Source organism: Salvelinus alpinus, chromosome 9, assembly GCF_045679555.1.
Source record: "Salvelinus alpinus chromosome 9, SLU_Salpinus.1, whole genome shotgun sequence".
Classification (NCBI taxonomy): domain Eukaryota; kingdom Metazoa; phylum Chordata; class Actinopteri; order Salmoniformes; family Salmonidae; genus Salvelinus; species Salvelinus alpinus.
Window position 1 is genome coordinate 39,558,821 of NC_092094.1, and position 24,950 is coordinate 39,583,770.

At 42.4% G+C, this 24,950-nt stretch overlaps 1 protein-coding gene across 1 annotated transcript in view; it reads left to right on the plus strand.

Annotated features, from left to right (window-relative positions):
- Nucleotides 1-24,950, plus strand: part of cdh13 (cadherin 13, H-cadherin (heart)) — a 526,046-nt gene that overhangs the window by 454,990 nt on the left and 46,106 nt on the right. Inside the window, exon 11 of the mRNA XM_071326199.1 lies at nucleotides 19,037-19,179. Coding sequence (XP_071182300.1) covers nucleotides 19,037-19,179 — 143 coding nt within the window. The remainder of the gene's footprint in view (nucleotides 1-19,036; nucleotides 19,180-24,950) is intronic.

The following is a 24,950-nucleotide window of genomic DNA, read 5'->3' on the forward strand; positions in this document are numbered from 1 at the left end:
AACCAGTCGTGATGTTTTCATCTGATTGTAAAACAATCACTTCAAAAAGGGGCTCTTAAAGGCTACCCGCTCACGTTCATCCACTCACAAAATTATTCCAGCATCAAAACAATGCACTGTGCAGCCACAATTTGATGAATGGAAAGAGACATCTGTTACAAAATACCTAAACATGTATTGTAATGACATTCTGGGATTGTCATTAAGCCTACACTTGTAGCCCGAATTGATGCGTCCACTGCTATCCATGCACGTCTCGAAACACAACACAATTTCGAGCGTATACACCCAGTTTCAAGTAAATTTGCACATTTTTTATGTGGCTGACATGTGGAAATGTTTACTAATGGTCTAACAGCCTTTAGTTTTCTTGGCATTCTGGGTTAATTATTGTGATAGGTTCATATTTTACCGGTATGGCATATCCCCACTATTTATTTTGACGGGATTCCGTACTGGACCGTACTGCCATTTCTTTCACCTCTCCGGGTATCTCACTGCACCCTCATATGTCATGTCTTGAAATATGCAGTCAGACAGATAAAAAGTACATTTATCCTATATGTTTTTGATAAGTCTTGTAGGATCAATATCCTATTAGAACTTTATTGAACCCATTAAGTTATAGTTTGTTGTCATTATTGCCAGTACAACACAACAATATTAATTACAACATTTTTGTTGATCCGAAACAACATCAATTTCTGTTTTTTTCACCAGAAAGAAAGCCTGTCCCTTTAAAAGTGACTGAAGACTTCAATGCTAGGTTCCCAGTGTTAACCCTTCAGACCCCAATATAATTCCTAGAATGCTGCTGTAGATTTCTGAGAATTTTAAAGATAAAGATAATTTTCTCACACATTTCAAATAAACAGACACAGCTCAAAAACAAAGAGCAAATGACAATTCCAAGTTAACTTAGTTTTAAAGAGCACAACCTCTTCTCTAATATGACACCACATTCATGTCGATAGGAATATCACTCATGTTGTGTTTCATTGTATAAAGACAATCACTATAAAAAAACTATTAACACTCAACACAACAAAAAAACAATTCAGAGTATTTAAATTGTAGTACATTACTGTGACTAAATTACTCACTCAAAATATACCAAGTATAATATATTATACTTATAAATATTAATAAATTATAAAAAATGTGACCATAGAACAATATTCAGAAAGTATTTCAAAATACACACAAAGTATTTGACTGTCAACAATTCTTACTTCTGTAACAATGTAAAAATGCAAACAACTATTCAGAGACTATTTCAAAATGTAGGTAACCTCTCTCAATAAGATTTAGTACAGACCAGGCCTGACACAAAATGTAGAAATATTAACCTACTTGACAACAATTCAGTCAATTCCACAAGTATTAAGTAGAGATAGATAAAGAGAGAAGATACAAAACACAACAACTGTTCAGAGACAATTTGACACAATTTCCCCCAAAAATGTGTAGAACAAAATCTTATTTCACACTGTTTGCATTTAGCCTACAACATGTCATGGAAGTTCTGTAAGTACGGCCTCATCTTGCAGTGGCACAGAACACATAGGAGGTTTCTACACATCTCCCACTCTTTGCCCTGCGTCCACTCTGGTTTGTTGTTTTGAAAAGTTTGTGGTTTGAAAGTGTATTGGAAAGTTAGTAGCTAGCTAACTTTCTAGTTTGGATCCCGCGACACAGTTGGCATCAGTTGCTGGTACTGCTAGTCTCTGTTCAGTGATCCTGCCGACCAAGACCGGGTCTGAGGAACTATTTGACGTAGCAGATAGCCTAGTTGCTAGTTAACTGCCTATCAAGCTGGCAAGGTTGTCTTGAGGGCTTGAACACAGTCCACGATGCGGTTAGCCATTGTGGCTGGAACCGCGGATTGTACCGGGTTTGTGGCTGTCTGGATCCCTGCTGTTGTTTTCAATCTTCCCTGTGACCTGCCCTGCCTGGAACTGCGAGGAGTAACAGCGTTACTTAAGTTGCTAGCTACCATGACAAAGACCAAAGCCGGCAGGAGTACCGTTGAGGACAGTGGTATCTCTCTATCACACGTGAAGGATATTTTAAACAAACAAAAATAGTTCTACAAGTAGTTGTTAAAACAACAAGAAAATAGCTTCAAGTGTTTTGTCCAAATACTGGTGGATTCAACTAATAAAAGAATGAACGACCTGACTAGAGAGGTCCAGGACCTGAAGAACAGTTTGCAGTTCTCCCAGGGTCAGCTCAATGAGTTGAAACCGGAGAACGGCAAGATGACAGCAATCTGTAAGCCTTTGAGAGAGGACATCAGTTCTGTGTGTGAATCCATGATAACAATGACGGATAAATCAGACTATCCCGAGGGACAATCAAGGCGGAACAACATGGTCGAGGAGGGAATTGCAGAATCTCCACGAGACCTGGACGGAGTCTGAGGAAAAAGTGAGGGAAATGATCTCTGAGAAATTGAAGATGGACCACAGGAAGATTAAGGTGGAGCACGCCCACAGGACTAGAAAACCCACCACCAGCCCAGGTGACAGGCCCAGGCCTATAGTGGTCAAGTTCCTGAGGTTCAAGGACAAGGTAGCTGTTCTGGAAAAGCCAAGAACTTGAGAGGAACGTATATCTTCCTCAACGAGGACTATCCTGAAGCTGTGCGCCAGAAGAGGAAAGAACTTATCACTGCCATGAAAGCTGCCAGAGCGCGTGGGGACATTGCTTACATCCGCTATGACAGGCTCATTGTCCACCCTCCCTCCCAGAAGACTGGAAGGGATGAGAGAGCCAAGCATATGGGTTCGCAGTTTCAACTCCGCAGCACACACACACACCAATTGATTAAATGGACTGCTGAATGTATATATTTTTTTATCTTGCTTTGTTTGCTCTTTTCCATATTGTCTATCTCTGATAAGCTACCCAGGAAAGGGCTGAAAATAGTCCATATTAATATATGTAGCCTTAGAAATAAGGTTCATGAAATCAATAACTTACCAACATCAGATAACATTCATATATTAGCCTTTTCTTAGACTCACTTAGATAATTAATTTGATGATACAGCAGTAGCAATACAAGGATATAACATCTATAGAAGAGACTGAAATGCTTATTGGGGAGGTGTTGCTGTATATATTCAGAGCCATATCCCTGTCATGCTTAGAGAAGATCTTATGTCAAGTGTGATTGAAGTGTTGTGGTTGCAGGTTCACTTGGCACAGATAAAAAGCCTTTTATTTTGGGGTGTTGCTATAGGCCACCAAGTGCTAACAGTCAGTATCTAAATAATATGTGTGAAATGCTTGATAGTGTATGTGATGTAAACAGAGAGGTCTACTTTCTCGTGGACCTGAATATTGACTGGTTTTCATCAAGCTGTCCGCTCAAGAGGAAGCATCTCACTGTAACCGGTGCCTGTAATCTGGTTCCCTTATTAATCAACCTACCAGGGTGTTTACAAACACTACAGATTTTTGGGGGGTTTGTATCATTTGATTTACACAACATGCCCAGCACTTTGAAGATGCAAAATATTTTTTTATTGTGAAACAAACAAGAAAATAGACAAAAAACAAGGGTGCATAACTATTCACCCCCCAAAATCAATACTTTGTAGAGCCACCGTTTTCAGCAATTACAGCTGAAAGTCTCTTGGGGTATGCCTCTATAAGCTTGGCACATCTAGCGACTGGGATTTTTTCCCATTATTCAAGGCAAAACTGGTCCAGCTCCTTCAAGTTGGAAGGGTTCCGCTGGTGTACAGCAATCTTTAAGTCATACCACAGATTCTCAATTGAATTGAGGTCTGGGCTTTGACTAGGCCATTCAAAGACATTTAAATGTTTCCCCTTAAACCACTCAAGTGTTGCTTTAACAGTATGCTTAGGGTCATTGTCCTGCTGGAAGGTGAACCTCCTTCCCAGTCTCAAATCTCTGGAAGACTGAAACTGGTTTTCCTCAAGAATTTCCATGTATTTAGCACCATCCATCATTCCTTCAATTCTGACCAGTTTCCCAGTCCCTGCCGATGAAAAACATCCCCACAGCATGATGCTGCCACCACCATTCTTGGTGCTCTCTCTCAGGGTGATGAGAGGTGTTGGGTTTGTGCCAGACATAGCGTTTTCCTTGATGGCCAAAAAGCTAAATTTTAGTCTCATCTGACCAGAGTATCTTCTTCCATATGTTTGGGGAGTCTCCCACATGCCTTTTGGCGAACACCAAACGTGTTTGCTTATTGTTTTCTTTAAGCAATGGCTTTTTTCTGGCCAATCTCCCGTAAATCCCAGCTCTGTGGAGTGTACGGCTTAAAGTGGTCCTATGGACAGATACTCCAATCTCCGCTGTGGAGCTTTGCAGCTCCTTCAGGATAATCTTTGGTCACTTTGTTGCCTCTCTGATTAATGCCCTCCTTGCCTGGTCCGTGAGTTTTGGTGGGCGGCCCTCTCTTGGCAGGTTTGTTGTGGTGCCATATTCGTTCCATTTTTTAATAATGGATTTAATTGTGCTCCGTGGGATGTTCAAAGTTTCTGATATTTTTTTATAACCCAGCCCTGATCTGTACTTCTCCACAACTTTGTCCCTGACATGTTTGGAGAGCTCATTGGTCTTCATAGTGCCACTTTCTTAGTGGTGCCCCTTGCTTAGTGGTGTTGCAGACTCTGGGGCCTTTCAGAACAGGTGTATATATACTGAGATCATGTGACAGATCATGTGACACCTAGATTGCACACAGGTGGACTTTATTTACCTAATTATGTGACTTCTGAAGGTAATTTGTTGCACAAGATCTTATTTAAGGGTTTCATAGCATTTTTTGAAACACGTTTTTCTTTTCATTTCACTTCACCAATTTGGACTATTTTGTGTATGTCCATTACATGAAATCAAAATCAAAATCTATTTAAATTACAGGTTGTAATGCAACAAAATAGGTAAAATACCAAGGGGATGAATACTTTTGCAAGGCACTGTATATCCAGGAAAGCCAAAGTTCTAAAAGCTGGGTTTAAAAATAGTGCATAAGAGATCATACAAAATATTTTGCTGTGACTCTTATGTGGATGATGTAAAAAATATTTGTTGGTCTGATGTGATTAGTAAGGAGCATCCAGACGCTGCACTTGATGCATTTATGAAATTGCTTCTTCCAAATATTGATAAACATGCACCTGTTAAGAAACCGACTGTTAGAACTGTTAAGGCTCCATGGATTGATGAGGAATTTAAAAACTGTATGGTTGAAGGAGATGGGGCAAAAGGAGTGGCTAATAAGTCCGGCTGCACATCTGACTGGCTGACTTACTGCAAATTGAGAAATTATGTGAGTAAACTCAACAAAAAGAAGAAGAAACTGTATTAATGAAGCCAAGATCAGTGATATAAAGAATGATGGAAAAAAACGTTGGAGTACTTTAAATGAAATTATGGGCAGAAAGGCAAATTCAACTCCATCTTTCATCGAATCAGATAGCTTATTCATCACAAAACCATTTGATGTTGCCAATTATTTTAATGATTACTTCATTGGCAAAGTGGGCAAACTTAGGCAGGAAATGCCAACAACTAACAGTGAGCCATCATATTCATACATTTAAAAAAAAGAATAATGAAAGAAAAGTATTGCAAGTTTGAATTTTGTAAAGTTAGTTTGGGAGAGGTGGAAAAATTATTGTTATCAATCTATAATGACAACCCTCCTGGCATTGACAACATGGATGGAAAGCTACTGAGGATGGTAGCTGACTCTATAGGCACTCCTATCTGTCATATCTTCAATCTGAGCCTAGAGGAAAGTTTTTGTCCTCAGGCCTGGAGGGAAGCCAAAGTCATTCTGCTACCCAAGAGTGGTAAAGCGGCCTTTGCTGGTTTTAACAGCAGACCTATCAGCTTAATACCAGCTCTTAGCAAACTGTTGGGAAAAAATGTGTTGGACCAAATACAATGCTATTTCTCTGTAAACAAATTAACAACAGACTTTCAGCATGCTTATAGAGAAGGGCACTCAACAAGTACTGCACTGACACAAATGACTGATGATTGGTTGAAAGATATTGTTAAGAAGAAGATTGTGGGAGCTGTACTGTTAGATTTCAGTGCAGCCTTTGATATTGTTGACCATAACCTGTTAAAAAATGTGTTATGTGTTATAGCTTTTCAACATCTGCCATATCGTGGATTAAGAGCTATCTACCTAATAGAACTCAAAGGGTTTTCTTTAACCTTTTCATCCGTACCAACAAATCAACCAAGAACTTCTCTCTTTATCTATCTCTACTTAATACTTGTGGAATTGACTGAATTGTTGTCAAGTAGGCTAATATTACTACATTTTGTGTCAGGCCTGGTCTGTACTAAATCTTATTGGGAGAGGTTATCTCCATTTTGAAATAGTCTCTGAATAGTTGTTTGCATTTTTACATTGTTACAGAAGTAAGGATTGTTTTCAGTCAAATAGCCTACTTTGTGTGTATTTTGAAATACTTTCTGAATATTGTCCTCTGTTCACATTTTGGTAAATTTTTGTAATATTTATAACATATTATACTTGGTATATTTTGAGTGAGTAATTTAGTCAAATGTACTACCATTTAAATACTCTAGTTTTTTGTTGTTGTCGCTATCATGTCAAAGCGCAAGGCAGGTGATATCAAACCCAAGACTTTTGATATCACATGAAAGAGTGTGGCCACTGCCACAGACCTTTGGGAAAGATATCATACTATGAACATAATGCTAAGTTCTATGATAATGCTAAGTTCTATTATAATGCTAAGTTCTATGATAAATTCACTCATCAATGGACAGTTGAACAGCAAGAATTGGAATTGCCATTGCAGCAAAAATTATTTTGGCAGGGTGAACATGGTACGTGTGTATATTATTATGGAGTTATTTGTGTTTCCTTTGTAAAAGCGTTCATAAGCTTGTCCCCCTAACTAGTGTGCATCTAATATATCATAACAATTTATCAAGTTGGCTTCTTCATTGCCGGGCCTTTCAGGCCCCTTTTTATTTTCAATGTCATTCTAATAGAAACTTTTATTCGAACAGTTTTTATTAGTGTGATGTTTTTAACATTCATGTAGCTTACTTGAGATTTCAACACCATCTTTTTATCTGTTCATCAACACAGATCCAGGTCAAGCTCACACAGGTTGCAACAAATGCCTACAGACATTTCCATGTAAAAGGTGAAAAGGCAGATTACTCCATCATGCACTGGAGGGACAACTTTGTACTGCAACGTAAGAATGAAGTTCACAAAATGCAAGGGAGTATGTGGACACAGGCGAAGATCAAGGCAGAGAGGAAAACTAAAGAGACTAAAACTTGTGCCAGATTCTCTGAGCTATTTAAATGTCCATATTTCATGCCCATAGACTTGGCCATAGTGGACTCTATGCATCATCTTTTACAAGGGACAGAAAAACACGTTTTGACCATCTCGAAGACTATTGGTTTGCTGGATGATGGAATACTAAGAATTATTCAGCTTAAAGTTGATGCACTGAATGCACCTGCAGACATAGGCCAACTACCCGCTAAAATCTCATCAGGGTTTTCTCATTTCAGTGCACAACAATGGAAAATGTGGAGTATGCGTTTACTCCTTATTCACTCTTAAGGGACTTGAGGAGGATGTCCATTATGATTGCTGGACCCATTTTGTCAAAGCCTGTATCATCTTATGTACAAGATGTATTACAATGGAGAGGGTTGGAGAGGCTAATCGCCACATGCAACAGTTCAGTGAGAGCTTTGCAAGGTTTTATGGAAAACGGTATTGCACACCAAATATGCACCTCCGTAGCCACTTGAAGAAATGCGTTTTGGACTATGGTCCAGTATATGGTTTCTGGTGCTTTCTGTTTGAACAAGCAAAATGGTTTCATAGGTAAACAGAAGACCAACAATTACAGCATCTCAGTTCAGTTAATGAGAAAAGATTTAACTTCCCAAGAGGTTAAGAGGATAGTCTGGCCAACTTTGATGAAATTAAAAACGTATGTTTAAAGTTCCATGACCTTCCAGAGCCATCTAATCAAGACCGATTAAGCTCTGTTTTTATTCTGACTTCTCAATACTGAGCTTCTACTTCTTATCATTAAACATATTCTAACTTACATGTACACACTCGGAAACAGGCCATATTACGCAGTGTGTCTGACAGCTGATTGATGGCCAGTCACATTGTGTTTATTTTGCCCACTCGGCCCGTCACATTTACTTCCTTACTACAGCCTTGCTATTGTGCTGATATGGAATAGAAATATGACCTGGTGTGACAAAGGCAATTTCTCCTGTGGGCCAGAGCAGAGCCGTGTGAGGTTGGGCAGCATGGGGGCACATGTGCCTGTAATTTTCCTATCAGGCCCTGAGTGGATGTCTTGATGACAAAGTTTTCTGATTATAGCTGCAGTTCTCTCAGGGGCAGACTAGATCAACGCCAACTGACATCTCTCTCTTTTCACCCTTTTATCAACTAACAAGTAGCCATGTTTTCTCACAGTCCTGCTTAGACATCCGAGGTTATTAGACTCATTGTCAGCAGAGTAGCAGACAGTCAGAATGAAATGAAGTGTGAACAAGGTAGTGGAGGAAGAAGGCAAAGAAAGAATGAAGAGAGTGCTGCCCGGCACTCTGTAATTATTCCTTCATCCACAGTCCTCTGCACTGTTATCTCTTCCTCCCTCATTCCTGCTCAGCGAGTTCTGAATTCTGATGAAGTCTACAGACTGCCAAGGCCCAAAAACAGGTCCTGAACTTCTGGGGAATTTCAAATGTACTAATGGCTGCCCTCAAAAGTATTTTTCACATACAGTAGCTCACTGATAGAGGGGAGTATTATCATTGGCTTCTTGCCCTCTGGTTCTTTCAGCCAGTAAGTCACTGATCACTGCTGTCTGGAAGTGGAGAGAGGGAGCATGATTAGTGGCTTTGAAGTGTGCTGCCAAAACATCACACCTCAGAAGTATGCACTTGTCTAAGTCACAGTGCACTCAGGATAGGTGAGGTACATTGGCACTTTGAATCACTGCCAGGCAGGTTGTGTGAGCGTGTACGTGTGTGTGTGTGTGTGTGTGTGTGTGTGTGTGTGTGTGTGTGTGTGTGTGTGCGTGTGCGTGTGCGTGTGCGTGTGCGTGTGCGTGTGCGTGTGCGAGCGTGTGCGTGTGTGTGTGCACTTGTGTGGGTGTGTTTGCTAGTGTCAAATCCAGTTAGCAACGTGCATGCCCCGCCCACCTGAGGATCTGTGGGCGTGTTTGAGGGACGCAAAATCCACTTGTCACTTAAATCTCGCTGGATTGATTGCTTTCATTTTACTCCTGCGACCCTTTCATACTCCTGCTTGTGCTGGATGTTTTTTCCCGTTAATGTTACGACTACGGAAACGTTTGTAATGACCTGTCAAACACACCCCGATAATAGCTGAAATGGGCTCAATGGAATACATTGTCTTTCTGTTGCATCTATAATGCTATGGCTTCGTCTGGATTTAACGCATCGCCTCGACACTTACATCATAAGACGAGAAGAAAGATAACTTTATTTTAATGGGTGTACATTTTTTGTGGAATTGAAAAAGGTTACAATTGAATACAAGTGAAATGTTTTCATATTAGATGTCCTGAAATGAAAGCAACTTCCGAAAAAGAACACTCGGTTTATAGTGACATTATGTCTAATATCGGAAAACATTTAAAGTATGCATAGATAGGTGCAAACTAGAGCCTAGCGTGTTGATTTTTAATCTGAGGGTATCCTGCTATTGACACACTTGTTGAATTATGCAAGAGAACGTGACAACAACAGTAATTAATGAGGCAGTCTAGAAAGCGCAGTGAGTGCAGGTACAGTAGGCCTAGACAGAGCAGGTAGGGTAGACAGAGCAGGTAGGGTAGACAGAGCAGGGAGGGTAGACAGAGCAGGTAGGGTAGACAGAGCAGGTAGGGTAGACTGAGTAGGTAGGGTCGACAGAGTAGGTAGGGTCGACAGAGCAGGGAGGGTAGACAGAGCAGGGAGGGTAGACAGAGCAGGGAGGGTAGACAGAGCAGGTAGGGTAGGCAGAGCAGGTGGGGTCGACAGAGCAGGTAGGGTAGACAGAGCAGGGAGGGTAGACAGAGCAGGGAGGGTAGACAGAGCAGGTAGGGTCGACGGAGCAGGTAGGGTAACCAGAGCAGGGAGGTTAGACAGAGCAGGTAGGGTAGACAGAGCAGGTAGGGTAGACAGAGCAGGTAGGGTCGACAGAGCAGGGAGGTTAGACAGAGCAGGTAGGGTTGACAGAGCAGGTAGGGTAGACAGAGCAGGGAGGGTAGACAGAGCAGGGAGGGTAGTCAGAGCAGGTAGGGTAGACAGAGAAGGTAGGTTAGACAGAGCAGTTAGGGTAGACAGAGCAGGGAGGGTAGACAGAGCAGGGAGGGTAGACAGAGCAGGTAGGGTAGACAGAGCTGGGAGGGTAGACAGAGCAGGGAGGGTAGACGGAGCAGGGAGGGTAGACAGAGCAGGTAGGGTAGACAGAGCAGGTAGGTTAGACAGAGCAGTTAGGGTAGACAGAGCAGGGAGGGTAGACAGAGCAGGTAGGGTAGAGAGAGCAGGTAGGGTATACAGAGCAGTTAGGGTAGACAGAGCAGGGAGGGTAGACAGAGCAGGGAGGGTAGTCAGAGCAGGTAGGGTGGACAGAGCAGGGAGGGTAGACAGAGGAAGTCTTTGGTGTTTGCAGCCCTGTTCCACCCTTTATGTTAATTTATCATACATGCAAATACACCCAGTGTATTTATGCAAAGTAGGCACATATAAAAAAAATATTGGAACACAAAACACTAATAAAATACCTGATATATTAGAAAATGTATATATGAGTGCATTCTAAGAAAAGAAAAGTGCCATTTTACAATTAATGTAATTCCAGAATTCCTACCAAAAGCCCTGAACTCCATTAATTATTTGTCCAGTAAAATGTTTGATGTGCTATAATTCAGTCAATATCTGATGGATAAAAATAAAAATCATCCATTGTCCAACTGCTGCTGTTAGGAGTGTGTATTGGAGGCGAAGTCAGGTGCAGGAGAGCAGAGTGCACAGGCGCACTTTTTATTCCGGTCAAAATGACAGCAAAAAATAACATAAAATGTGCCCAATACACATAACATAGACAAAAAATGATGCGCGTAACAATATCCACAATATCAAAATACACGTAACACAAACAATCCTACACAAAGACATGATGGGGAACAGAGGAATAAATACATATGAATTGATTGGGGAATGAAAACCAGGTGTGCAGGGAACAAGACAAAACAAATGGATACATGAAAAATGGAGCGGCGATGGCTAGAAAGCCAGTGACGTCGACCGCCGAACGCAGCCCGAACAAGGAGAGGTGCCGACTTTGGCGGAAGTCGTGACAGTTGTCCTTATTAGAATTGTTTTTAAAACCTTTCAACAATTTTGATGAACATTGCTAATCCAATCTTGATCATCGCAGTCCTCCCATGTTATTTAAAATGGCTGATTATGTAGCAGCATCTCACCCCATATGACACGTCAGTGAGGAAGCCTGTAGCATTATCCCTTCCCCACTTCTTCCACGTGTACCAGCAGCAAACAGCCCCCAGGCTCCAGCGCCCCAGCCTGAGAAGGAGAGGAACAGAGGGGGGCATCAATATGCAGCACACCTCTGGAAATCTACTTGGTTGACACAGCGTAAAAGAGCGCAAGGGGGACAAAGATAAATGAGTTAGTGCCTATTTCAGCATTTTTACTGGAGACTTAGCAGATCTGTGGCTTGTAGATGTGGACCCGTGCATGGCTCCCTGAGCAGGCCAGGGGTTTGGTGTTGCACTGATTACTGTCTCCTAGCTCTACCCATCTAGCACGGGGGCCGGATTAGGAGGCGCAGAGAGTAGTGGGGTCTGTCTGATGGGATGTGATGTACAGTAGGAGGCAGCGTTTGTCTCCAGCTGCTGGGGACATTTACAACATCACTCCTGTCACAGGAAACACTAATGAACATAGGACCCCATGCTGCACTGGAACAGATGTTAGATACACATCCATACTGTAGCTATACACGTACTAACTTACAGCATACACACATCCATACTGTAGCTATACACGTACTAACTTACAGCATACACACATCCATACTGTAGCTATACACGTACTAACTTACAGCATACACACATCCATACTGTAGCTATACACGTACTAACTTACAGCATACACACATCCATACTGTAGCTATACACGTACTAACTTACAGCATACACACATCCATACTGTAGCTATACACGTACTAACTTACAGCATACACACATCCATACTGTAGCTATACATGTACTAACTTACAGCATACACCCATCCATACTGTAGCTATACATGTACTAACTTACAGCATACACACATCCATACTGTAGCTATACACGTACTAACTTACAGCATACACCCATCCATACTGTAGCTACACACGTACTAACTTACAGCATACACACATCCATACTGTAGCTATACACGTACTAACTTACAGCATACACCCATCCATACTGTAGCTATACATGTACTAACTTACAGCATACACCCATCCATACTGTAGCTATACACGTACTAACTTACAGCATACACCCATCCATACTGTAGCTATATACGTACTAACTTACAGCATACACACATCCATACTGTAGCTATACATGTACTAACTTACAGCATACACACATCCATACTGTAGCTATATACGTACTAACTTACAGCATACACACATCCATACTGTAGCTATACACGTACTAACTTACAGCATACACACATCCATACTGTAGCTATACACGTACTAACTTACAGCATACACCCATCCATACTGTAGCTATATACGTACTAACTTACAGCATACACACATCCATACTGTAGCTATACATGTACTAACTTACAGCATACAGACATCCATACTGTAGCTATACACGTACTAACTTACAGCATACACACATCCATACTGTAGCTATACATGTACTAACTTACAGCATACACACATCCATACTGTAGCTATACATGTACTAACTTACAGCATACACACATCCATACTGTAGCTATACACGTACTAACTTACAGCATACACACATCCATACTGTAGCTATACATGTACTAACTTACAGCATACACCCATCCATACTGTAGCTATACATGTACTAACTTACAGCATACACCCATCCATACTGTAGCTATACACGTACTAACTTACAGCATACACCCATCCATACTGTAGCTATACACGTACTAACTTACAGCATACACACATCCATACTGTAGCTATACACGTACTAACTTACAGCATACACCCATCCATACTGTAGCTATACACGTACTAACTTACAGCATACACACATCCATACTGTAGCTATACATGTACTAACTTACAGCATACACCCATCCATACTGTAGCTATACACGTACTAACTTACAGCATACACCCATCCATACTGTAGCTATACACGTACTAACTTACAGCATACACACATCCATACTGTAGCTATACACGTACTAACTTACAGCATACACCCATCCATACTGTAGCTATACACTTACTAACTTACAGCATACACCCATCCATACTGTAGCTATACACGTACTAATTTACAGCATACACACATTCTGTACTGTATTTACAGGTGTGGTCAAAGATATTGGCACCCTTGCTGCATGTTTCACTGTTTCTTATAAAAACTTTTGGTATTTACACATGTATTTGTGTAATTTACAACGACACAGGAACAAGAAATAGAAAAAATCTAAATTGAAATTGAGATTTGTCACTTCAAAGTCAAAAATGACATAGACTAAATTATAAAACATTCTAAATAATTTGGTTTTCAATTATTCTAGTTTACTGTGTAATTTATCTCACCTGTGGTAAGTTGCAGATGGATAGTAATTCAACCAGCTTTGAAATTAAAAATATACAATTTTCTCTACAGTGCACTTACAGTCTATAATTTAGCAAATGGTCTTATCCAATGCACTTACGATAAGTGTATTTGAATGAGGATTTACTTAGTACAAGCTTTCTCAGAAATACTTAATGTCAGTAACAATGGTACCAATCAGATCTCTCTCTCTCACACACTCTCTTTTCTTCTCTCTCTCTCTGTCTGTCTGTCACACACACAAACACACACACAAACATGTGCACACACACACACACACACACACACACACACACACACACACACACACACACACACACACACACACACACACACACACACACACACACACACACACACACACACACACACACACACACACACACAGACACACAGACACACGCATACTGTATGCATAACCATATGCATCTGATGCAATGGTATTGTAATAGTTGATCCTAAAGGGGTCTCAACCTCATGCAGAGATATCTATGTGAACTGTGTGGGTGAGCAGATTTCTCCTAAAGAGTGCTGCTGCGTTGTCATAACGTCCTCTCTCTCTCAGGGTGTCACTGTCATTATCCTAGAATAGACTGCATCTTCCTGTGATGTAGGAAAAGCACTCCCTTGACTGGGCTGTCCTGGGTCCTGGAAGATCTGAGTCCTATAAGGTGTCCCCAGGGAGGCTCTAACCGTCAGATGAAAGCTGAAATGGGCTCAGACTCAGTTCTCGGTAGAGTAGGGTCAGGCCTGGATTTGCCTTACAGCACCAGAGAGGAATTCTGCCGCTCAAGCAGAAATAATGTGAGCAAATCAACTTGCTATTGGCTATTTTACAGTGCAAGCAGAAAGTACAGGCAATTTCTGGCTCCAATCTTTTCTCATTTGTGTGTGAGCGCGTATGCTTGTGTGCTTGTGTGTATGTGTGTTTGTAGTGAGCGAGAGAGAGAGGCAGAGGAGGAGGAGAGAGAGAAGGATAAAAGGGAAAATTCTAGATGTGGATGTAAGTGATTATTTGGACAATTGGCTGTGACAATTTGCAATGTTGCTGATAAACATGTACCCTGTATGAGAAAGATGTTTTTTTTTATTTGCATAATGTATTTTTAATGTCTCTCTAATGACCTTAAGAGAAGGTTAATGGTCCCTGTGTTTGTACACGTTGTGCTGCCTCATTTGGGGTTACCATGGAGCTGGGGTGATCCAGTACCATAACCTGGCCTCACAGGGCTGCTCTTATTGCTAGGCACTCACTATAGAGACTAGAGAGGTAGCGAGGGACCATTTTGTGCATTACCACTGTGTACAATAATTTTAAAGTATGTGTGGGTGTCACTTACTGTATGTCTAGAGCGGGAGCGTGGAAAGAGAACGCATCTGTTATGCATTACTACTACTAAGTTTGTGTTTGAGTGCCTCTGATGCTTATGCATTTGAAATGGGAAGTTTACATACACCTTAGCCAAATACATTTAAACTCAGTTTTTCACAATTCCTGACATTTAATCCTAGTAAAAATCCCCTTGCTTAGGTCAGTTAGGATCACCACTTATTTAAAGAATGTGAAATGTCAGAATAATAGCAGAGAGAATGATTTATTTCAGCTTTTATTTCTTTCATCACATTCCCAGTTGGTCAGAAGTTTACATACAACTTCAACTTTACATGGGAACTGAGGTTTAAATACCTGGAAAGAAAATAAATAATGGCATACGATTTTGTTGAGAGTGATAGGTTTGGAGTGTTTTTATGCTGTATTTATGGAGGTCCCCCTCTCATAGCATCATTCTGATACATACTGTATCTGATTAGCATCAGTGACTGAGACTCTGATGTGGCAGAGCCCTGTCTCTGTCCTGTCTGATGTGGCAGAGCCCTGTCTCTGTCCTGTCTGATGTGGCAGAGCCCTGTCTCTGTCCTGTCTGATGTGGCAGAGCCCTGTCTCTGTCCTGTCTGATGTGGCAGAGCCCTGTCTCTGTCCTGTCTGATGTGGCAGAGCCCTGTCTCATCCAGCTGGAGAAGACAGACAGTAAGACAGGGCCGTCCCCAGCTGGAGGGGACAAAAAAATAGGACAGACAGGGCAGATCAGGGTAGGCAGGGAAGACAGGGGAGGGCAGAGCAGGGCAGACCAGAGCAGGGCAGAGCAGGGCAGGGCAGGGCAGGGCAGGGCAGGGCAGGGCAGAGCAGACAGGGTGGTACGCTCTAAGAAAAAAGGGTTCCAAAATGGTTAATCGGCTGTCCCCATAGGAGAATCCTTTTTGGTTCTATGTAGAACCCTCTTACTGTCTGTCTTCTCCAAAAACGGTTCTTCAAAGGTTTTCCTATGGGGGCAGCCATAGGTGCTTTAAGGTTCTAGATAGCACCTTTTAAGGTTAACCCTTTAAGGTTCTAGATAGCACCTTTTTTTCTAAGAGTGTACAGGCCAGAGGGCCGGGCAGGACAGGGCAGAGCCGGTAGACATTACCTGGTTACCCAGACTCATTGCTTTCGAACCATCTGATTGGTCCCAGAAACCTATGGGTTGGTCTAGAGCCAGAACATACATGGGAAAACCAACGTCTTTGATTTGTACAATGCCACTCGTCACCCAAATGACTTCAATGATGGCAGATTCGAACTAACGTATGTACCGATCGAAGAATTCAGTTTGAGTTGTCAGGCAAGGGTAGACAGGACAGACAGGGAAGGCTGGCCAGTCACCAGTCAGCGGGACCCAGTCAGCGGGACCCAGCTCTAATTATTCAGCAGCACCACTGGCCTCTCCACTGAAACCCACACTCAGGCCTCCTCACTGCACACACGCTCCCACTCACAGCCCCTGGACGGGCCAACTGGAGGGATTTATTGCACATCTCTTCTCTCTCTCTGTGTGTGTGTGTGTGAGAGAGAGAGAGAGAGAGAGAGAGAGAGAGAGAGAGAGAGAGAGAGAGAGAGAGAGAGAGAGAGAGAGAGAGAGAGAGAGAGAGAGAGAGAGAGAGAGAGAGAGAGAGAGAGAGAGAGAGAGAGAGAGAGAGAGAGAGAGAGAGAGAGAGAGAGAGAGAGAGAGAGAGAGAGAGAATCTGAAACATCTGGACTGGGAGAAGGGAGGAGGGGGCAGGATATGGGTCTTTGTCCAGAGTCCTGATGCTTGATGGGCTAGTTGGACCTGAGGAGGGCCAGAAGACCAGTGTTTCTGAGAGGTCTGTGGTGGAGGGCGATTATAGGACAGCCGTATGAGGCTCGCTGTAGGACAGATGTTTGGTTACACTCAGTGGAAGCCTCTATTCAGGGGACTTAAACTGTGGATCTGGCCACACTCATGTAGATATAGAGAGACATATCATACATATCTGTCTAAATCAGACAATCAGGTGGAAGAATGACTTCCTTTCTAGGCTCCAATCCCTCAAAAACACAGCGGTGTTGCGGAAAACGGGTGGGGGAAAACCTTTTATATGCTTTATCATTTAAGCTGCAACCGAATAGATTCTATCACCAAATAGGCTTGCAGTCAATACAAACCATTGAACAATGTATTACTGGATCAAGCGACTATCTGTGTACCCAAAGCAGCAGGATAATCATCTTGTTTTTGCCTCTTTCCAAGCAATGAGCTTCTCTGTGTGTGTATGTATTGTTGTGTGATGCCTGGTGGTGATGGAGGACCGATAACCAGGAAGTGTGTGTGTGTGTGTGTGTGTGTGTGTGTGTGTGTGTGTGTGTGTGTGTGTGTGTGTGTGTGTGTGTGTGTGTGTGTGTGTGTGTGTGTGTGTGTGTGTGTGTGTGTGTGTGTGTGTGTGTGTGTGTGTGTGTGTGTGTGTGTGTGTGTCTGCGCGCGTGCATGTGTGTGTGTTAGATGTGTTTACTGATGGGAGAATAGGGACATATTGGGGTTAATGACCTGTGAGAATGTTTAAGCTTGGTTCTGATTTCTCATTCTACTATAAAATGAGCTGTGTGCACAGTCCGTGTGTGTGTGTGTGTGTGTGTGTGTGTGTATCAGTCTGTTTGTGTGAAAGTATGTGTCTGTTTTGTGTCTTGCTATCTCTTTCCATATGCATGGAATCTGTCTGTGGTAATGTGTGTGTGGGTGTGCACTGTACAGTACTGTATATCCGGTCATGTCAGGTGCATGCGTTTTAAATGGGGTATGTTGTTGTGGTAATTTAATAGGTGCATGGTGGGAGAGAGGAATAGGGAGATAGAGATAGAGGAGAGGTGTCATTTCTCTTGTGGTGAGGGTGTGAGTGGAGGTTGATTACAAAGCCATTTCCCAAGGCTTTGTCTCGCTCTGTTAGCAGAAGAGCTCAGTTTCAAAGACAATTTGTCTACCACTGAGAGCACTTTGTGTGTGTGCCGGGTGTGCTTGCATGCTCGCGTCTCTGTGTGTGTGTGTGTGTGTGTGTGTGTGTGTGTGTGTGTGTGTGTGTGTGTGTGTGTGTGTGTGTGTGTGTGTGTGTGTGTGTGTGTGTGTGTGTGTGTGTGTGTGTGTGTGTGTGTGTGTGTGTGTGTGTGTGTGTGTAAAAGCACAAAGGTGCATGTGGAGTGTTTACTGGTAAACTTAAAGGGGTAAGAGGTGCTAAACAGTGCGTGTGTGTGTTTAGTACCTCTGGGTGTGTGTATGGGATGGGGATTGGCCACTAAATCAGCGGTGTGTGACATGAACACAGATGAGAAGCCCCAGAGGCATGTCTCCATTCCCTAGCCAATCACAATGCACCTCCCATCACATGGCGCTCAGGATCACATTAGCGGGGTCATGGAGGCCTCATACTTCAGCCACTTTCCACACAAACTAGGTCATTTTTCACTGAGAAGCTACCAGAGTTCATTCATCAAACACACAGTCCAACTACAGTGTCCACAGACATACACAGCCGTCCATTCAACCTCACCCGCACCTCATACACACTTCAGATACAGTACATGCAGTCTTGTCATGCTGTGATTCAAAAGCTTTGTATCTTTGATAGTTATTGTCCATTCAGTATTTCTTCATAGAAAAATGTATTATTTTTCAATTGCACTTACTATCTATCTTATGTCGCATAGGTGATCTGCATGTCTACAAAGCTTGAATATATTGTATAGTGTCATACCATGGTATTACCCTGAATATATTCTGATCAGCTGTCATCTGTTCCCTGTTCAGGTTTGCGGTCCTGAGAGACCCGGCTAACTGGCTCAGCGTGAACCCGGTCAGAGGCACGGTGAACACCTCCGCCAATCTGGACCGCGAGTCGCCTTACGTTCACGACAACAAATACACCGCCATCTTTATGGCCACAGACAATGGTAAGTGATACATTCAATAAGTCTCTTTTCATTGTGATTAAGAGTCTTCATACAAATGCTGTAGTGCAGAGATGTCAAAGTCATTTTGACCTGCGGGCCCCATTCGGTCTTCACCGAGGTCCTGAGGGCCGTACTTTACCTTTATGGTAACACTTTACCTCACACTCAGCGTCATAACACATTATGACTCTGTCATAACCATTTCATAACGGCTGACATAACTTGTCATAACCTGTCATAATATGGTCATAACACTCTCATGACCCATACATTTACACCTGTTATATTGCTTTATGAATGCTTACGACACCTACATCAGAGTCAAAACCCACATTTATTCAAATCTCTTTTTTCCCTGCCAAGAAGTTTACTTTTGTTTGAGAGTTTGTTTCTTAAGTCCTTTGTTGTTGTTGTAATTAATTATTCACAGTCATGTTGTTTTCCATCATTTTAAATAACTTGCAGAAAATACACTTTCTGACATTGTCCTGAAGCATTATGATCATCCTGTGTAACTTTACTTGTTCTAAGAAAATACACTTTATGACACTGTCAAGAAGCATTATGACCATCATTATCATATAAACCAGATAGGCCTATCACATACAACCCCTTATGTCAGTCATCAGTAAAAAAGAGTTTGTGTTGTCCTGCTCTTGAAATCTGCTCCTGCACTCATCCCAGTCATCAGCAACAGAGCATTGTGGTAGGTGCACGTCTGACATCAATGTGTGCATAATTACAATTATATTTTAATATGGTCAATTTCTGAAAATATTATATAACATAAACATTCTGTTGACAAGTAGGCTATGCTGTATTATACAATAGCTGGGTCTATTCCTGAATACTGATTGGTTAAAACATTCCAGACGGTGTCTATTCCACAAGTTACCACCGGCTAAATCTAACACGTTAAAATGCCTATTTACTCTGTTCCATCTGACTGCGCAATCCACTGTCTCATCAGCTCAGCCAGGCAATTTATAAACTTGATCTCCATTATAAAAAGCATCTAGACATTATCACATTTCTTTTAGACTAACCTTTAGTTTTCAACAGTGGAGATTTGTATAAACCTTGCTGTCTGTCTCTCCGACATTTGCAACATTGTTTCAATATTCAAATTAGATATCCAGCTCTCCCATATTAATGAACGTGTCTGGGTCGGGACAAGACAGACAGGCAGCGTTTCTCAGCCAGTCGAAATCATGAATCAGCTGGCATCATTTTAATATAAAGAAATGTCAATTTAAAAAAGGTAAAACAAAACGAAGTGTAGCTAGTTGCAGTTTTTCCAGCTTCAGTTTGAAGTGATTGTGTTAGCTATGCTGTTGGCTAGCTCCTCTGAACACCTAACGAAATCACGCCACATTAGCTATCTGAAGGAGTTTTCTAGACGCGGTGGCTTAATTCCAGACAGTATCAATGAGAGATGTAAAGTAAGTTAAATGCGTTATTATATCCTCTTCCATGTCTATGTGGTGTATAACCGTGGTGTATAACCGTGGTTTGACTCTCGCTCTTGGAGTTTTGATATCCAGGTATAGTCAGTGAGTAGAACCGTAATTTGTCTCACCTGGCACAGCCCAGCTTTAATTAACCTCAAGGCAATGTGATGTCCTTCTCGCTCTATCATGGACTGTGGCTTTGAGAGGCACACACTCACAGCACTTATGTCTTTTTAGAGAGGGAGGGAAGTAGAGAGAGAAGTAGAGACAGAAGAGGGAAAGGATGGATAGATACATACCCAAAGACAGAGTGATGGATGGAGAAACGAGGTGAGATGGAGAGAAAATGAGGAGATGAGGAGATGAGGTTGTGATAGTACAGTAAGTCAAAGAGAGAGAGACCTGGCTCTCAAGAGAAGACAGGCTATGTGAACACTGCCCACAAAATGAGGTGGAAACTGAGCTGCATTTCCTAACCTACTGCCAAATGTATGACCATTTTAGAGACATATATTTCTCTCAGATTACACAGAAAAAAAATGTATTTGGATAAACTCCCATATCTATTAGGTGAAATTCGATTTGTGACCTTGTACCACAAGAAAAGAGCAACCAGTGAAGAACAAACACCATTGTAAATACAACCCATATTTATATTAATTTATCTGCCCTTTTAAACTTTAACTATTTGTACATTGTTACAACACTGTACATAGAAGTGGCGGTCGGTGCCGTTTAAGATGAGGGAGGACGATTTATTTATTTGTATTTATTACAGCATATTGGATGACTGTCATTCATATTCTATTCACCCAGTTGAATGTAACATCGACATGTTTAGGCAACTACATGATACTCAAATGGTCCCAATACCCATCATGAGGTTGCTACAACCAACAATATGAATGAAAGTTTACAGCGTAGGTGCACACAGATTGAGAGAGAAATTTGAGATGACAGACAGTGACACATGGACAGACAGTGACACATTCAATACTGCCTTGCACACTCTTGCCTGCATCTAGCTGATCTAGGGTGTAATCAGTAGTCCAACAGTTGCAAACGAGAGTTTCTTTTGGACAAATTCTGGTATGTTTCATTTCATTCCGTTTGCTTCTGTTTAAGAAAACAATTTTTCAACAGAATCGGCGGAATGAATACACCCCTGATCACGTGTAAACACAGTTCACTTTCATAGCAGCCACGTTGTATTCCTTCTCGCATCTATGTGCTCTCCTCCTCTCCTCTTTTACCTTCGCTTGTGGACTTCAATACACAACACATCAGCTGTAGGAGACCAGGCAAAAAAAGCTTTCCAAGCCAAATCATATCATAACCGCTACACACAGCCTACATCGTTGTCACCATATTTGCTAAAGTAATGTCATAGTCAACATAGCTAATATAACTAACTCGTTAGTAAACCCACTACTGCTCGCCTGAGGTAGAGTACCTCATGACAAGCTTTGGAACCACACAGTCTACCAAGAAAGTTCACATCTGTATTATTCGTAGCTGTCTATTTACCACCAAAAACCAATGCTGGCACTCAGACCGTACTCAACAAGCTGTATAAGGCCATAAGCTAACAAGAAAATGCTCATCCAGAAGTGGCGCTCCTAGTGGCCGGGGACTTTAATGCAGGCAAATTTAAATCCGTTTTATCTAATTTCTACCAGAAAGTCACATGTGCAACCTGAGGAAAAAAAACTCCACACACAGAGACGCATACAAAGCTCACCCTCGCACTCCATTTGGCAAATCTGACCATAATTCTACAAGCAAAAACTAAAGCAGGAAGTACCAGTGACTTGCTCAATACGGAAGTGGTCAGATGATGCGGATGCTACGATACAGGACTGTTTTGCTAGCACAGACTGGAATATGTTCATCCAATGGCGTTGAGGAGTATACCACCTCAGTCACCGGCTTCATCAATAAGTGCTTCGACAGCGTCGTCCCCACAGTGACCGTACATACATATCCCAACTAGAAGCCATCGATTAAAGGCAACATCCGCACCGAGCTAAAGGCAAGAGCTGCCGCTTTCAAGGTTTGAATCCTACTACACCAGCTCTGACACTCATCTTATGTGGAAGGGCTTGCAAACTATTACGGACTACAAAGGGAAACCCAGCCACGAGCTAACCAGAGCCTACCAGACGAGCTAAATGCCTTTTAAGCTTGCTTCTAGGCAAGCAACACTGAAGCATGCACGAGACCACCAGCTGTTCCAGAAGACTGTGTGATCACGCCCTACCTTTTAAACAGGTCAATATTCACAAGGCCACGAGGACTTGTACTCAGAGCATGGACTAACCAACTGGCAAGTGTCTTCACTGACATTTTCAACCTCTCCCTGACCGAGTCTGTAATCCCTACATGTTTCAAGCAGACCACCATAGTCCCTGTGCCCAAAAAACCGAAGGAAACTTGCCTAAATGATTACCGCCCCGTAGCACTCACGTCGGTAGCCATGAAGTGCTTTGAAAGACTGGTCATGCACCATCTACACCATCATGCCGGAAACCCTAGACCCACTCCATTTCGCATAGCGCCCCAATAGAACCACAGATGACACAATCTCAATCGCACACCACACTGCCCTTTCCAACCTGGACAAATGAACACCTGTTTCAGAATGCTGTTCACTGACTCCAGCTTAGCGTTCAACACCATAATGCCCACAAAGCGCATCACGAAGCTAAGGACCCTGGGACTAAACACTTCCCTCTGCAACTGGATGCTGGACTTCCTGACGGGCAGCCCCCAGGTGGTCAGGGTAGGCAACAACACATCTGCCACACTGATCCTCAATACGGGGGCCCCTCAGGGGTGTGTGCTTAGTCCCCTCCTGTACTCCCTGTTTACCCACGACTGCGTGGCCAAGCACAACACCATCATTAAGTTTTCTGATGACACAACAGCCTGATCACCGGCAACAATGAGACAGCCTATAGCGAGGAGGTCAGAGACCTGGCAGTGTGGTCCCAGGCAGTGTGGTCCCATAAAGGAGCTAATCATGGGCTACAGCAAAATGAGGGCCGAACACGCCCCCATTCACATAGATGGGCCTGTAGTGGAGCGGGTAGAGAGTTTCCAGTTCCTTGGTGTCCACATCACCAATAAACTATCATGGTCCAAACACACCAAAACAGTCGTGAAGAGGGCACAACAATGCTTTTCCCCCTCAGGAGACGTACGGCCCAGTACATCACTGGGGCCAGACTTCTTGCCATCCAGGACCCATATCCTAGGCGGTGTCAGAGGAAGGTCCCAAAAATGGTCAAAGACTCCAGTCACCCAAGTCATAGACTGTTCCCTCTACTTTCACACAGCAAGCGGTACCGGAGAGCCAAGTCTAGGTCCAAAAGGCTCCTTAACTTCTCACGAGTCAGCAACCCTGATCCGGTAGCACCCCCCAACTCACCCCACTGATTAGCACAGATAGCATAGCGTCACAAGTAACTTGTAGCATCTAAATATCATTAAATCACAAGTCCAAGACACCAGATGAAAGATACAGGTCTTGTGAATAAAGCCACCATTTCAGATTTTTAAAATGTTTTACAGGGAAGACAGAATATGTAAATCTATTAGCTAACCACGTTAGCGGAGGACACGATATTTTTACCAGGCAGATTCGGCTAGGCGCCCACGTCCAGTTCACATGCACAACAGATATGATATAAAATCGTAAATTGGGTCTTACTATGGCTGATCTTTCATCAGAATGTTGATCAAAGTGTCCTTTGTCAAGATGAGTCGTTGGTTCCGTTCAGAAATGTTCTTTTCCCACTGCATTTAGCACAGGTACCGGCCGAGTGGCACGAATTTCTCAAACGTAAATACAATCCGACAACGGTACACCGAAAAACTCCCGGAAAAATTCAAATAATCTGATTAAACTATATTGAAAAAACATACATTACGATGATATGGTCACATGTATCAAACAAAATTCGACACGGAGATAGTTTGCATACATAACGCCAGCAAAACAGTACACCAACGCAGCTCAAATTCGAGCGATTCAGTAAACCGGAAGTTGTCGGTCACGCCAAAGAATTGGGTCCTATTTCACGTCAGTCCCAGATAAACAAAGAATTTCTCCTCTGACGTCATCTTGACAACCAGAGGAAGGAGAACGAGGTGTGTTTCTGGTCATAGGGGGCACGACCATATATAGGCAGAGCTTTGAAGCCAGCATAACACATCTTGATTTTATGTTCTTGGTCATGGAAAGTGCTGTTGAATGACTTCTGTATCACTCAGAGACAAAATTGAAACGGATTTAGAAACTAGAGATTGTCTTCTTTC